Here is a 15,138-nt window from a genome sequence, read left to right on the forward strand (position 1 = left end):
ATTTTAGGCCACTTAACTTGGTTTACTACTAAATTCAAAAAAAAAAAAACTCGGTTTACTAATCTGTTTCCAAGTATACTTAACAAAAAATGACATCTTAAAAAAGCTAATAGGCGAGCGAGCTAATACGTCACGAGCTAATAAGCATTTCTACACACAATTACCTTTTAAAAAAATGTTTTAAAAAATTAATTTAAATAATACACTATATTTATTTATATTATTAATAATAATATGATTATGTAGCCTAATAGGTTAAGCCGAATTTTTGTAGTTAATCATATTTTTTTAAAAAGTCGCGACCAAACCAGATCAAGTCTTTGACGAGCCGTCTGCATATTTCCACCCTTAACTGAGTCATCATCGCTTGCGGGATGCACCATGATCAGCAATCCCTAATGAATTGTAACAAAGCCTTATCTAATAATACCTTATATAGTTCTTATGGAAATTTCATGATGCTACATAAGAGCTATAAATTTACATCACACCACAATATTCTGCAGTTTTTATGGAAATTTCATGATATCCTACATATTAGCTGTAATATTACACTTCACCAACCTCCTCCATTTATATCCATCACCTTTAAAAACTCAGACTCATTTAGAATGTTTTTAAAGAATCACAGTAAATTTATCACACAATCACTTTTTACTTGAACAAGAGTGAAGACAAAATTTCACTACCATTTTTGTCAAAACAAACACCACACTGTATCTCTAAAACTATCACCATCACATTCATCAAGAATATGAAGAAGAACCACCATCACCGAAGCAATCTCTGAAGCATTCATCTCTAATGGCGTCATTCTCTGATTCGAATCACCACCACAACACTTCCGATGGCGTTGCTCAGAGAGTCAACAGCCCGCGTTTCTCAGGTCCGATGACTCGCCGTGCACACTCCTTCAAGCGTAACAACAACAACAACAACGGTAACAACAGCGGCAATAGCAGCAACAGCAACTCTCTGAGTACCCACAATGAAGTTGAGCTTCAAATCAACTCGCCCAGATCGGAGGAAGGGTTGGAGCCGGTGCTGGAGAGGAAGCACGGCGGTCATCACCACCATCATGTGACCCAGAGAGTTCATGTGAAGAGCTTGCTCAAGAAACGGATTGAATCCATTGTTGTTGACTTGGGGTCAAGGGAGAAGAAGAAGCTTGGCCATTGGATGTTTCTTGTGTTCTGTGGGGTGTGCTTGTTCATGGGTGTTCTTAAGATTTGTGCTACTGGCTGGCTTGGATCTGCTTTAGATAAAGCTCAATTCAATAATCAGGTTAGCTTTAGCATCATATTGATGATGCTGATTCTGCTTTCTGATGATGCTTGAAGATTGATTGATCAAGTTTTTGATAGACTCATGTTTATAATCTAATCTTGGTAGGAGATAAATTTAGTACTTAGTATATATCATTTTGCCTATAGTGGAAGTTTTTGCTTTTTGTTGGATCTAGGTGCTTGAAGTTTGTATTAGTTCCTTGATTAGTTCAATCTGATCTAGACATCTGTTTGCTGTTTTTGGATTTTGGAATTTGGATATTCTGATTAAGAAACTTTCCTCTTTCAGGTGCAAATTATGTAACTTCTAGTTCTTAATGCATACAAAGGTCGAATTTCGCCTCTTTAGAAATGTAAAATTTCTTATTCAGCTTTTAACTTGTGAGTTGAACATGCTAGTACTAATACATTCTTCTAAATGCGGACAACAGTGCCTTTTATTTGTGTCTTTTTGTGAGTGTTTTGGTTGGAATTATCTGCTTTTATGTGAGGAAATTGGGCTGTTTGGGACGATGCAGGTATTGCTTCAATTTCTAAAATGGTGCAGAATATTGTATCCTGTGTATCCTATAGCAACTATAGCATTAGTATACCTAGTTCAATGTGCTGAAAAAAGCAATTGAGAGTTTTAGGTTTTCATTTTTTACAACCTGCTGTTAACTGATCATATTTCACCAGACTTTGAAAGTGCCCAATGTTTGGGAGTTGGGGTTGATTAAGAAGTATAGAGCTCATTATCTGATTGACACTATTTGCGCAGCTCCTTGCGTTACTTTCTTTTATGGCGCGTGTTGGGGGTGGGATGGTTGTTGCATCTCTTATCTTACTTGGTAAATTATTTTTGCTTGTTAATCAGGAACTGCCTGACTCCATTGGCATATCTAGCTTAAATCTAATGGACCAAAACTCCCTTCCTTATGCATATAAGGATGGAGCTGGTGATGTTGAACGGACTCTGAAGATGGTAGAAACAGGAGTTGTTGGCAGCCATACTACCATGACTGAAGTAAGTCTCAAATCTATATCTCAAGTTTGTGGACTGTTTGTTCTCAATATAGGCTTATTTATAAATATGTCTTTGCCTTTTCATTCATTGAAGTTTGCCTTTTGTTCAGGAATCAGATATCTGGTCTAAATCCAACAGTGACAATTTCACCCAATGCATAGATCTGCCAAGAAATCATAAAAGTATGGAATTTTATTATTTTTACTCCTTTCTACCATTATGCAGTGTTTTATTCTAAATCCCCTCATTTTCTACATTTTTTGGCAGAGCTAGAAGCAAAGACCAATGGCTACATTCTTTTAAATGCTAACGGTGGCCTGAATCAGATGAGATTTGGGGTCTGGCTGTGTTGATTTCTGATGGCATATTATATAATGTTAAGCAGCAAGCAGAATGTAATGTCTCAATATATTTTGATTGCAGATATGTGATATGGTTGCTGTTGCTAAGATAATGAAGGCAACATTTGTTCTTCCTTCTCTTGATCATACCTCCTACTGGGCTGATGCGAGGTTTGTTTATTTTCTTAACCTCCTAGGCTCCTACTGTGGGATTAGATGATTGGATCTCTTTGCAAATGTGAGTTGATATAAAAGTTGTAGCACTGTAATTGTTCAAAACATGGAGTAGCACAGAACTAGAGATGATTAGATACATGCAAGAAATAAAAATAAAATGTCATTGGATTATTGGTTTAATCTGTTGCTGCTGTGGTTTTCCAACACGTGTTTTAGAAGTATTCAAGTATGCCATAAATGATCCTACAATCAAAACCTTTTTCTAGACAATTATCACAACTCTTCGTGTAACGGAAAGTGTGAAGATGCCACAAAGACCCAACTGGTTTTCCTAATCTGTCTCATATACGTCCTTTCCTTTTTTCTATCAAGTGATGGGCATCCAGCTCGATAATTCTCTCGTTGAATGCTTTTTGTGGTCTATGAATTTTGTTTGAATATATTTGCAGTGGCTTCAAGGATTTGTTTGACTGGAAGCATTTTATTAATACACTGAAGGATGATATCCACATAGTTGAGAAATTACCACCTGCCTATGCAGGCATTGAGCCTTTCTCAAAAACTCCAATATCTTGGTCTAAGGTCAGCATAACTGGTCTTCTAAAATTACTTTTTCAAATCTGGAAGGATATATTTGATTAATTGATTTACTGCATTATTGTTGAAGTTAGTAATCTTTGCATCTGGTCTTTCATGTATCCAGTTAAGTTTTTAAGAAATTGAAAGTACCACTATCTAATGATGGCCTTATGTGTGTCATATTCATTGAGTTGCTTTGTGTCAATGCTGAAATTTTATGAACTTCATATGATTGCATTGCATCCCTTTATCACAATGTTTCAAATAATCATCGCTGAATATACATAGTGCTTATTTACAGGTTACTTATTACAAGACTGAGGTTCTTCCCCTCCTAAATTATCACAAAGTGATGTATTTCACTCATACTGATTCCCGGCTTGCTAACAACGGCATTCCAAATTACATCCAGAAGCTAAGATGTCGTGCAAATTACAGAGCACTGAAATATTCAGCTCCAATTGAAGAATTTGGAAACACATTGGTATCTAGAATGCAGCAGAATGGAAATCCTTACCTTGCCCTTCATTTGAGGTGAGTTCATTATTTCAATACAATTATTAAGGCTGGATCTCTCTCTCTTCTTTTTTATTGTATTGCATACATGTCGATGTGTCTTGAGTTAATCTGAGCTAGAAAAACAAGGTGGAGTGGGAGTAGTTGGACATCATCATCCACTTATAAGAGCATATTGAATATATTTTTTTCCTTTAAAAGTGATGCCTCACTTGAATTTGCGTAAATTTATAAAAGTTCAAAGTAAAATGACATGTTTCTTCATGAAAGACCAGCTGGCATGAAAGTTCACCTCATTTGATTATGAGAAGTTTTGAAACTGCCTGACTCTATGTAAGCCCTGAACTACATATTGAATTTTTTTTTATTGAAAGTCAAAACTATTTGGATCCTACCGTACTTTTGCTGCTTTTTGGCTGTTTGATTAAACTGTCAACATTCTCTATTTCACCTAACATTTTTGCACAAGATATGCACTCATAGTTTAAGTAATGTTAGGTTGAATCATATTCCATATGAAGTTGTCCCATGGACTAAGAGTCCCAAGTTTTGGACTCCTTTGGTGCTCTCAAGTTCTCAACCTATAGAAAATATTTCAATTCCTTTCAAGAACTTCAAATAAATATGTTGCATCAAATAACTTACTCGATCTCCTCGTTGTTATAGATATGAGAAGGATATGCTTGCATTTACGGGTTGCAGTCACAATTTGACTGCAGAAGAAGATGAAGAATTAAGACAGATGCGATATGAAGTCGGTCACTGGAAGGAGAAAGAGATTAATGGGACTGAAAGGAGATTGCTTGGAGGTTGTCCGTTAACTCCAAGGGAAACTTCCCTATTGCTTAGAGCACTAGGTTTCCCATCACATACCAGGATTTATCTGGTAGCTGGAGAAGCATATGGAAGAGGAAGTATGAAATACCTTGAGGATGATTTCCCCAACATTTTCTCTCATTCCTCTTTGTCTTCTGAAGAAGAGCTGATTCCTTTCAAGAGTCATCAGAACATGTTGGCTGGTATAGACTACGTTGTTGCCCTTAAGAGTGATGTTTTTCTTTACACTTATGATGGAAATATGGCGAAGGCTGTACAAGGTCATAGGCGCTTTGAAAACTTCAAGAAGACCATCAATCCAGACAAGTAATATATCCGTATCCTATTTCTTCTGTATTACTTCAAACATGATGATATGTTGACATGCATTTTTTATTCATGTGAAACTTTGTTTCTTGTCCATTCTAAGTATAGCTGATTTCAATGGCTGATGCAGGATGAATTTTGTTAAACTAGTTGATCATTTGGATGAAGGAAAAATTTCCTGGAAAAAGTTCAGCTCCAAGGTAAAAAAGCTTCACCAAGACCGAATCGGCGCTCCATATCCAAGGGAAGTAGGGGAATTTCCAAAGCTGGAGGAAAGTTTTTATGCAAATCCTCTGCCAGGATGTATTTGTGAAACACGAAAGAAGTAGACACTTGGCTGAAGGTTATCTTTCTTAGGATGGTATGACGAGAGCCGCAATCAGGAAGGCGTTTTGGCTATAGTGTGATGAGTTTCAATACTACATTCTTAAGGACATGGCAATGTGAATGTGCCAAAGCTTGGCTATCTAGTAAGATAGTAAAGATTACAAGGGGCCAAGGTGGGGGTAAGAAACTGAGCTACCCAGCTGCACTTTTAAAATAAGGATCAAGCACGGGTAGGTCAAAGTATACCACTGTCAATACACGCAATAGAAATTAAACACCATACCTTACTAAGCAAACCTCATCCCTAACCATACGTTTTTTCAGCATTCATTTTTTGCTCCTTTCTAGATTTTGCTTTATCCAATACTTGTAATAATATCAAGAAAATGGGGTGGGACTGAATTAGTTGTATTCTTATTCCTAAGAAAAGGAATTTGTCCTTTTTAGGTGCATCAAAACTAGATTTTATTTTCAAATGCTGCATAGTGATGGAAGCAGGTTACTTACAATGGATGATCCTTTATGTTCGTCAGTTATTTTTCAGATACAGCTTGTTTACTAAGCAGGTTTCTGATCGGATTATATTACTTCAGCTAAATCAACGGAATTTGCAAAAATCAAAAGTTGAAATCTGTTATGTGCAGTGCAATTTCATTTGTTCGTTTTGCTTACTGGATAGTGAAGTTTTTGCTTGTTAAAATGAATATTGAGCATCCATCACAAGGATGGAGAGACAAATACTAAACCAAGATAGAGATTTGTCATTTAGGCAATGTTCTGTAAAAGCAGGAAAATAGAAAAAAGATAGCATCAGTGAAGTTGCTTCCAAATTCTTGTATCTGACATTCAGATTTTGGAAGGAAGGAATTGAAACACAGAATATTAAGGCATGCAGTAGGAGTTATTATATCTGGTGAATTTTCATAATGAAAGCATTCTCTTAATGTAACAGAGACTCCAATTTTACATAGAATCAACATTCAAAAAGAGATAATAACATTACAATCAAAGGCTTGCCCTTGGCTCCTTACTCATATCTCCTTTGTTCAGGAAAGGGTAATCTGTGTAGCCTTTAACAGGATCCTGGGTGTAAAAAGTTTTTCTGTTATACTTGGTTAGAGGGGCATTAAGCTTGAACCTTAAGACCAAGTCTGGATTGGAGATGAAAAGACGACCATAAGATACCAAGTCAGCATCACCTTGAGCTACTGCTTCCATTCCTAACTTCCTAGTGAATCCACCACTGCACATGAATGTTCCTTGATACGCTTTTCTCAGGTTCCGCATCAATTGAGTTTCTTCTTCTTCACTACCAGGTCTGCCTGACTCGGTTTGGCCATAAGCTGTATACCGAGGTTGAGTAACATGAAGGTAGCTGAGTTTTCTGCCAAGCCTTTTCTGGAGATTGTTGAGCCTCTCCACCACTGCTAAGCCTAACCGAAGGGGGTCAGAGTCAATGGCATCAAGGTGATCAATTGCTGGTGAAACTCTCACAGCAACCCTTTCTGCTCCAATAGCAGAAACAACAGCTTGAACCACCTGAATTAAGAACCTGCAGCGATTCTCAAGTGATCCGCCGTATTCATCTGTTCGATCATTGATCCCATCCTTCAAGAATTGATCAATGAGATACCCGTGTGCACCATGAATCTCGATTCCATCAAAACCTGAATGACACATTAATTTCATCACATGCCTTGATCAACAAGTTTGGACTAAGTTCCATTCAACAATCAAGAAGCACAATCTAATGTTCTAATCAAATCCATATTCCACAGCAAGAGATCTTTTTTAATCAAGAACTGAAAAGATGAACTAACCTGCTCGAATTGCATTGATTGCTGACTGCCTATAATGCTGTACTATTTCTGGTATTTCAGAAGTGGTGAGTGGTTGAGGCTCTGGATATACGCCATAGGATCCATCAGGCATGAGAATTCTCCACCTGGCTGAGATTGGTTTGTTGGTGGAGGAAATGGGTGCAGCCCCACCAGGCTGATACACTGGTTCACAAGGAATGGACTCAATGAAAATGAAGAGCAAAATCATTGAAGGCCTTAGGCCCTAACTTCAAGGAAGATAACAAATCAAAGTTTTTAGATAAGGATGAAGTGAGATCATGATGCATTTAGTTGTGCATGTAGAAAATTCAGAAGAATTGGTAGGTTTGAAATATAGGGGAATTAATGTTACCTGCATGAGATGCACGGCCAACATGCCAGAGTTGACAAAAGATAATGGCACCTTTGGCATGCACTGCATCCACTACATTCCTCCATGCCTCAACTTGTTCTTCTGAATATATTCCAGGTACATGGGGAAACCTGCATCAATCAAACCACCACTAACATAATATTAGCTCTGCATCCCACCAAAATACTACAAGATTTCATATGAAAAATTAGGATGGCTGAGTAACATCATTAGATTTTATTTATAATTATTGTAAACCATTAATTAAATTATTTTATTGATTATTTTTCCATATTTTGATTTTTAAAGCGGAAAAGATTCCCACTAAATACTAGTGGAGTCCACGTGGCAAGTCAATGACCATAGACACCTTGTTTGACCCTTTAAATCGTACAAACATTCACATTTCACACCTTGAAAATCGGAGAATTATTATGCTTTATAATCAATAAAATAAACTATCATAAAAATAAAATAAAAAAATATAAAAGATGAAGAATAGGAAGAGACAAGTAGAGTACCCAGGAGCAGAAGGAGAGATCAGAGTTCCTTCACTGATGAGAAATCCACCAGGAGTTGATCTCTGAGCATAGTACTCTGCTAGTGCCGCGTTTGGAACTCCCTTCAAAGCTCTGCATCTCGTCATCGGCGCCAGCACAACCCTGCAGTCAGTACTCAGATCAAATCACCACCCACAAATTCATCACTAATTTTTTTTGTTAACTGATCAAAGGTGTAGAAAAGAAACAAAAGACAGAGAAGGATGGAAGTGAAGAGAGAGTTCACCTGTGAGAGAGGTTGAAGTTTGGCATCTTGTAAGGAGAAAATAGCGTGATGCCTCCTTGAGCTGAATTCGAATCCTCTGCCATCTTGATCGTGGTGTATTCAATTCCCAGAATCTATGAGAAGTAGTAACAGCGAGCAAGCAGAGCAGAACAACTTAGTGAAGAAGAACAAGTAGTGTTTAATATTGAAGAATTATTGAAGAGAAGAGATCTATATTCTATAGTATAGTATACTGTACCTATCGATTATGTTGTATGGTGCTGCTTGTTTGCTAGTGCTAGTGGGCTGTCCTGTGACCTCACTCACTACTCTCTGTTTTTGCTGTTTGCTTTCTCCATGTGATAAATATTTTCTTAGTGGGGTGAGTACTGAGTACACCACGTGAGTCAATGCTATACTAGATTTTTTTTTCTTTTTGGGTCAGTCAAACAGTGCTTGAGAATTGAGATTATCACACCTTGGTTTGGACGGTGTTCAGAATAAATCACATTGGATTGAAATGGAGAGCAGTCACAGATGATTTTTGGTTGCTAAATGGACTCATTCTTGTTTACTTGTTCATTGCCTAGAATCGGTATTTACCTCTATTTGAGTCTTGGTTCATGTCAAATCCTAGGCTATTTACTTTACAAGTTGAAATAAATTACAGTCTTATATTTTTGGCTTAAATACTCTTGAGGTCCCTGAAATTGTATGACGTATGAAAATAAGTCCCTTAAAAATATTTTTCCGATTTGGGATCCCTGAAAATATATTTTTTTAATCAAATTGAGTCCCTACCCGTGTTTCAGGCTTATGTGGCTCAATTTTTACACAATCAGCATTTCCACGTGGATTTCTTTTTTATTTATAATGCTTAGGTGAAATTTTAAATTAATATATTTATTACATGTGTGTAATTAATAAATAATACTAAATTATTAATTAAAAATTTTCCTTATTATATCTTTAAATTATTAATTAAATCTCTTAAATCCTAATTAAACTACTTTAAAACAAATTAGACTTTTCATCTTCAACTTCATCAAACTTCCAGAAATACATTTCTTCATCTTCATCAAAGACTTCATCAAATTTCTTTATCATCTTCTCATTCATACTCTTCTACCATCATCACTTGTAAACATACCCAAAACCTCAACTCCAACCTCTTTCTTCACTTATCTGTGCTAGCTCTGTCCATCAATAAAATACTAGAGGAACAAATTCAAGCAACACAATTTGTAACATAATTATATATAATGCACATGTGAGTAACATGTGAAGCTTCAAACTTTGAGAAACACTTCAAATTGATCACCGGAAAAATGAAAATGAATACGGCTTTTCATCCTTTAACCCCAAAACCCATATACTAAAAAAAAAAGTAATGGGGGAAGCTCCAAAGCAATTACAGTGGGGAAACGACCTAGAAGGAAAACAGTGGTGGAATTGTTGATGGATGAATGGTCTGGAACCCTCCTCCTCTGCACTGAAACAAAGCGAGACCAGACTCAGATGCGTGCACTTGGGTAACACCCAATTACTCAAAACTCAGATTTTCTTTCTCAGATCTGAAAACTCAGAAACTGAATTCACCTCAAAGAGATCGGTGGTGCTGGGTTTGAAGAGAAAAAGAGGTATTTGGAGTAGCAGGTCGATTTAGGGTCCCTTGGGTTTGCTGGGGTTGGGAAAGAAGAAGAAGCTTCTAGAGAACGAGAAGAAAAACCCAAAACCCAGAAGAAGAAGAAGAAGAAAAAGAAGAGGAGGAAGCTCTGCCTCTTCTCCTCAAGTGCGGCAGATCTCCTTTATGTGAAGGTTTGTGGCTGGGAAAAGAAGAGGTAGGAGGTGGGGGTTGGCTGGGAGGAAGAGGAAGAAGGTTTGGTGGCTAGGGTTCTGGAGGAAGAAGATGATGATTTTCTCACTCCCTGCTGAGAAAGAAGAACCAGAAGGAAATTGGATTGAGTAATTAAGTCCCTGAGTTGTAATTAAAATAATTATTTAATTATTATCTGACATGGAAAATAAAAAACCACGTGGAAATGCTGATTGTGTAAAAATTGAGCCACATAAGTCTGAAATACGAGTAGGGACCCTTTTAGATTAAAAAAAAAATCCCAGGGATCCCAAATCGGAAAAAAAAATTTCAGGGACTTATTTTCATATTCCATACAATTTCAGGGACCTCGAGAGTATTTAAGCCTATATTTTTCAAATAAATGGTTAGGTTTCCTTATCCCACTTTAGATTATTCAAATTAATCTTGTTGTCAACATTATCACAATTGGTGGAAGAACCTGAGTTGACCGGTCTCACCTTTCCAATGGGTGAGTTTGACTCCTCCTTTGATCTTTAAAATCTCAAGTTGGTACATAACTCTCCTAAGAGAGATCCTTTGACACTCTAAGGCTAGTTGAGTAGCGGGGCTTAACGAACCTGCTTGCAATAGTAGCAGCTCAATTATACTTGAAGTAAACATTTGTTGGTCTCCCTAATCGCTAACATACCATTGGTGTCTTCTCCGGTAGGCCCTCGAAGGTGGAGGGGAAGAAATGGAGGGGTGCGGTTACTAAGTTGGGTTGGGAATGGGGAAGGATTGTTAGGGTCAGAGGAGGGATGATAAAGAGAGAGAAAAATAGAAATCTGAGTTTTGAAATTAGGATTAGAAATAGGTCATAGAGCGAAATTGAGAGTCCTGACTGACAATTGAGACAACCCTTCAAGCTTTTGGATGATTGTCTTGGTGATATGAGTATTTTATGAAATTAGGAATTAGTGATTTTTGAATGGAGGAGAAAATCCAATTTTATAGGTTAAATAAATTTTTAATCTCTCAATTGATACGTCACCCACCATGTTAGCATGCCACATCACCTTGTCGGACGCATGACAAGGTTACCGGAGCTTATTCTCACATTGAGGACTAAAAATGAGGTATTTCTCTAAGCGCACGCATGTTTTTGCAACTTTACTCTATTATGAACAAAAGTCAAATCTCGCTTGTTGAACTTAAAAAAACGTATTTAACCTTATTGTTAAATTACACGTGAGAAATAGTGTTATTAAACTTTCTTGGGAATAAATTATTACTTAGAATATCTTTACATAATTTATAACAAATGCGATTTATGTGTACTTTCTCGTGAACGTTTAAAATACCTCTAAACAAATACACCGTAGTAATTTGTTTAAAGAACTCAAAATTACTTGTTGCTTAAAAGAGATTGTTGTTTTTTGGTAGTAGTGAAAAGGTTATCAATGAACTAATACATCAAGTTGCTCGTTTTAGTGTTAAAAGATCAGAATTGATAAAACATTATAAAATAGTCCAGCCCCTACCGGCAAAAAGGAAAAGAAAAAAGATAGCTTACTGCTCAAGGGAGTGGTAAACGTTAGATTATAACAAAAACTCCACAGAAAGTGACAAAGCAATAAAAAAATAATAACATTGCTGCAGCATGAAGACATTATAGATGAATATAAAGGGCAAACAATTTGTGTCCAGGTATTATTATCTAAGACAAATCTCCACAATAAAAGCATTCACATGAGCCTTGAGACTCCAATTGCACTCATGTAACACTACCAAACTTCAAAAAGACCAAAAACACATAACAAATCAAAGGTATGCACTTGGCTCCTTAATCTAATTTTCTTCCTTGAGGAAAGGGTAATCAGTATAGCCTATGACAGGATCACTAGTATAAAAAGTCATCCTGTCATATTTGTTCAAAGGTGCATTAAGCTTCAACCTTAACACCAAGTCTGGATTGGAGATGAAAAGACGACCATATGCAACCAAATCAGCATCCCCTTGTTCTACAGCTTCCATTCCTAACTCCCTAGTGTATCCACCACTGCTCATGAATGTTCCCTCATAAGCTTTCCTCAGCTTCCGCAACATATTAGCTTCTTCTTCTTCATCGCTTGGTGCTTTTCGTTCGTAAGCTGAAAATCGAGGTTGAGTTACATGAAGATAGCTGAGTTTTCTGCCAAGCTCTTTCTGGAGATTGTTGAGTCTCTCAACCACTGCTAAGCCTAGTCCAAGAGGGTCAGAATCGGTTGCATCAAGATGATCAATTGCTGGTGAGATTCTCACAGCAACTCTTTCTGCTCCAATACCAGAAACAGCAGCTTGAACCACCTCAGTTAAGAACCTCAACCGATTCTCAAGTGATCCACCATATTTATCTGTTCGATCATTGATTCCATCCTTCAGGAATTGGTCAATGAGATACCCGTGTGCACTATGAATCTCAATTCCATCAAAACCTGAATTTCATAAAACACCTTGTGAGCAATGATACAATAAAAGATTACTACAAATTTGTTTATATGATGAAGAAATTAAAATCCAACCTGCTCGAATTGCATTGATTGCTGATTGCCTATAGTCCTGCACTACTTCTTGAATCCCAGAAATGCTGAGTGCACGAGGCTCTGGGTAAACATCATGGGACCCATCAGGCATGAGAATTTTCCACCTTGATGATAAAGGTTTGCTTGTGGAGGAAATGGGTGCAAACCCACCAGGCTGGTACACTGTTTCACCAACACAAGTAATTGTCAAATGACAATGAATTATGCAAAATCTAACAAGTAAATGTAAACAAACATGAAGCAAATTAACAAAATAGAGTTTTACATGTAGTTAGTTAAGGATGGGAGAAATCTCCGCAACACACTTTTTTAAGAACACACTTCAACACACTCATTGTGATTGATTTATTTATTGAAAAGTCATCACATTTTTTAAGACTTAGAGAAATGTGTTGACTTTTTCAAAAAATAAAACAATCACAAAGTGCATTGGAGCTTGTTTTTACTTCTTATAAAAATATGTTGCTAGCACTTCTCTGAAGATATATACTCATGATTAGGGTTTTAAATTGCAGTCCTTTGCGATCACAGTTGCGACCACATCACTCGGCATTTGTTCACAATTCCACGAAGCAGCAACAATCACAACCACAATTTAAAACCCTGCTAATGATACTTGAAATTGTGTGTTGTCAAGAATTGAAGTTTTGGAAGAGGGGATGTTACCTGCATGAGATGCACGACCAACATGCCACAATTGACAAAAGATAATAGCTCCTTTAGCATGCACTGCATCCACTACATTCCTCCATGCCTCAACTTGCTCTTCTGAATATATTCCAGGAACATTGGCAAACCTGCATCAAACAATGTAAATTTTCATTTAGATGGATGAAATTTATGTCAATTATATATGAAAACAGAGGAAAACAGGGGAAAATAGAATACCCAGCAGCAGTGGGAGAGATCAAGGTTCCTTCAGTGATGAGCAATCCACCTGGAGTTGATCTCTGAGCGTAGTACTCAACAAGCCCTGAGTTTGGAATCCCGTTCAATCCTCTGCATCTTGTCATTGGTGCCAGCACCACCCTGAAAACACCACCCACATATTAAACTCATGGACAAAAATTATATTTTGATCTTTTGGTAGGGTAAACCAATCTAATTAAGAAAATATGTAACAAAATAAAAGCAGCAATCGCTGAAGAAGCCATATATTGAACGTGCATGGAAAACAAAATTGATCAAATTGGTAAATGGGGGTATAAGAAAATTTGGGATGAAGTGTGACCTATGAGAGAGGTTGAAATTTGCCATCTTGTAAGGAGCAAAGAGGGTGAGGCCTCCTTGTGCTAAGTTGGAAATCTCTGCCATTGTGAGATGTAATGTAAAAGAATGCAACTTATGAAGAAGAAGGAGGAACTGGTATACAATAACCATTGAAGGGTAGACATAGTTATATATATACTATGGTGCATGTGTGTCGTGGTCAAAATAAATACATAAATTTGACCAAAATAAGAACATGGTACAATCAAAAGAAAGGCAAGTCATCGGTCATGGTTGGACGGTAGTATGGAAACACACGGCTGGCTTGGGTTTTGGTCGGTGACTATAAGGAAACAACACCATTGGTTACATTCTCTCCTCTTTTTTTCAATTTTTTTTTTCAGGATTCCATGTATTCTCTCTAAGCAGCCATGATGTGCGTGTGAATTGTCATATTTTTTCTTTTTTTCACACCATTTTCTTCTGGCTTTGCTCATTTCCAAAGAATTGGAATTTTGAACCTCAAAAAGAAAAAAGAATCGGAATTTGTTTGCCTTTTGACTGATATTTGAGTCATGGGTGATGCCATCAAATGCTAGGGAAATTGCAGGATTTTTCTCCATTGCTACAATAAAAACAAAATATGTTTTATTACTAAGTTGATAAAATAATGCTGAAAAGTCCTAAGTATTTTTTCCAATATTTGTCATCCCTTAAACAAACGACTGCATGTTTCCCAAAAAAAATAGCCCATGTTTTTTTTTAAAGCCATGTTGTTTCTGTTTAATATATACAATTGCTTTTAAAAAAAGTACCCTTCTTGTGATAAAAAAAAGGTACTCCCTTCTTTGTTTCCCTTGCCGATAAAAACTCTCTCATTTTGTAGAAGGAAATATTGTTTCACTTATTACATTTTTTTATACCTCGGAAAATGCACTTATTATACTTTTACTACAAAGATTTTTTATTTGAGTGGTATGTATAGATTTTTTATTTGAGTGGTATGTATAAGATAAGAAAATATTTAAAATAGATTAATGGTTTAAATTCTGTGCTAAAGACTAGTCATAACATACATGAAAGTCTCATCCAAGTGGTGACATTTATCTCGTTCTTTGGTTCTATTTAATCATTCTCACTCATTGCAAACAAACATCCTTCCAAGCACAACTTTTATCTTTAATAACCTGTAACTTGATGTCACAACAAACTATGT

At 36.6% G+C, this 15,138-nt stretch overlaps 3 protein-coding genes across 3 annotated transcripts; 1 reads left to right on the forward strand and 2 right to left on the reverse strand.

The window, feature by feature from the left end:
* The first annotated feature begins 612 nt into the window (after nucleotides 1–612).
* LOC130716092 (O-fucosyltransferase 35) lies at nucleotides 613–6,007 on the forward strand. Its single transcript, XM_057566285.1, has 9 exons — nucleotides 613–1,284; nucleotides 2,143–2,292; nucleotides 2,402–2,474; nucleotides 2,560–2,630; nucleotides 2,716–2,804; nucleotides 3,260–3,392; nucleotides 3,691–3,923; nucleotides 4,572–5,048; nucleotides 5,179–6,007. Exons 1-9 carry the CDS (start codon nucleotides 805–807, stop codon nucleotides 5,375–5,377), a joined length of 1,905 nt encoding a protein of 634 aa, XP_057422268.1. The 5' UTR covers nucleotides 613–804; the 3' UTR covers nucleotides 5,378–6,007.
* A 250-nt stretch (nucleotides 6,008–6,257) lies between these two features.
* Nucleotides 6,258–8,742, reverse strand: LOC130716093 (12-oxophytodienoate reductase 3-like). The gene is made up of 6 exons (XM_057566286.1): nucleotides 8,593–8,742; nucleotides 8,355–8,467; nucleotides 8,090–8,230; nucleotides 7,569–7,699; nucleotides 7,196–7,378; nucleotides 6,258–7,042 (listed from the first exon to the last, which is right to left on the reverse strand). Exons 2-6 carry the CDS (start codon nucleotides 8,435–8,437, stop codon nucleotides 6,381–6,383), a joined length of 1,200 nt encoding a protein of 399 aa, XP_057422269.1. The 5' UTR covers nucleotides 8,438–8,467; nucleotides 8,593–8,742; the 3' UTR covers nucleotides 6,258–6,380.
* Nucleotides 8,743–11,754: 3,012 nt separating this feature from the next.
* On the reverse strand, nucleotides 11,755–14,102 carry LOC130710442 (12-oxophytodienoate reductase 3-like). Its single transcript, XM_057559722.1, has 5 exons — nucleotides 13,945–14,102; nucleotides 13,602–13,742; nucleotides 13,380–13,510; nucleotides 12,693–12,875; nucleotides 11,755–12,605 (listed from the first exon to the last, which is right to left on the reverse strand). The coding sequence occupies exons 1-5, from the start codon at nucleotides 14,091–14,093 to the stop codon at nucleotides 11,980–11,982; spliced, it is 1,230 nt and encodes a 409-aa protein (XP_057415705.1). The 5' UTR covers nucleotides 14,094–14,102; the 3' UTR covers nucleotides 11,755–11,979.
* Between the last annotated feature and the right edge of the window lie 1,036 nt (nucleotides 14,103–15,138).

The sequence above is a fragment of the Lotus japonicus genome, chromosome 4 (genome assembly GCF_012489685.1).
Source record: "Lotus japonicus ecotype B-129 chromosome 4, LjGifu_v1.2".
NCBI classification, from domain to species: domain Eukaryota; kingdom Viridiplantae; phylum Streptophyta; class Magnoliopsida; order Fabales; family Fabaceae; genus Lotus; species Lotus japonicus.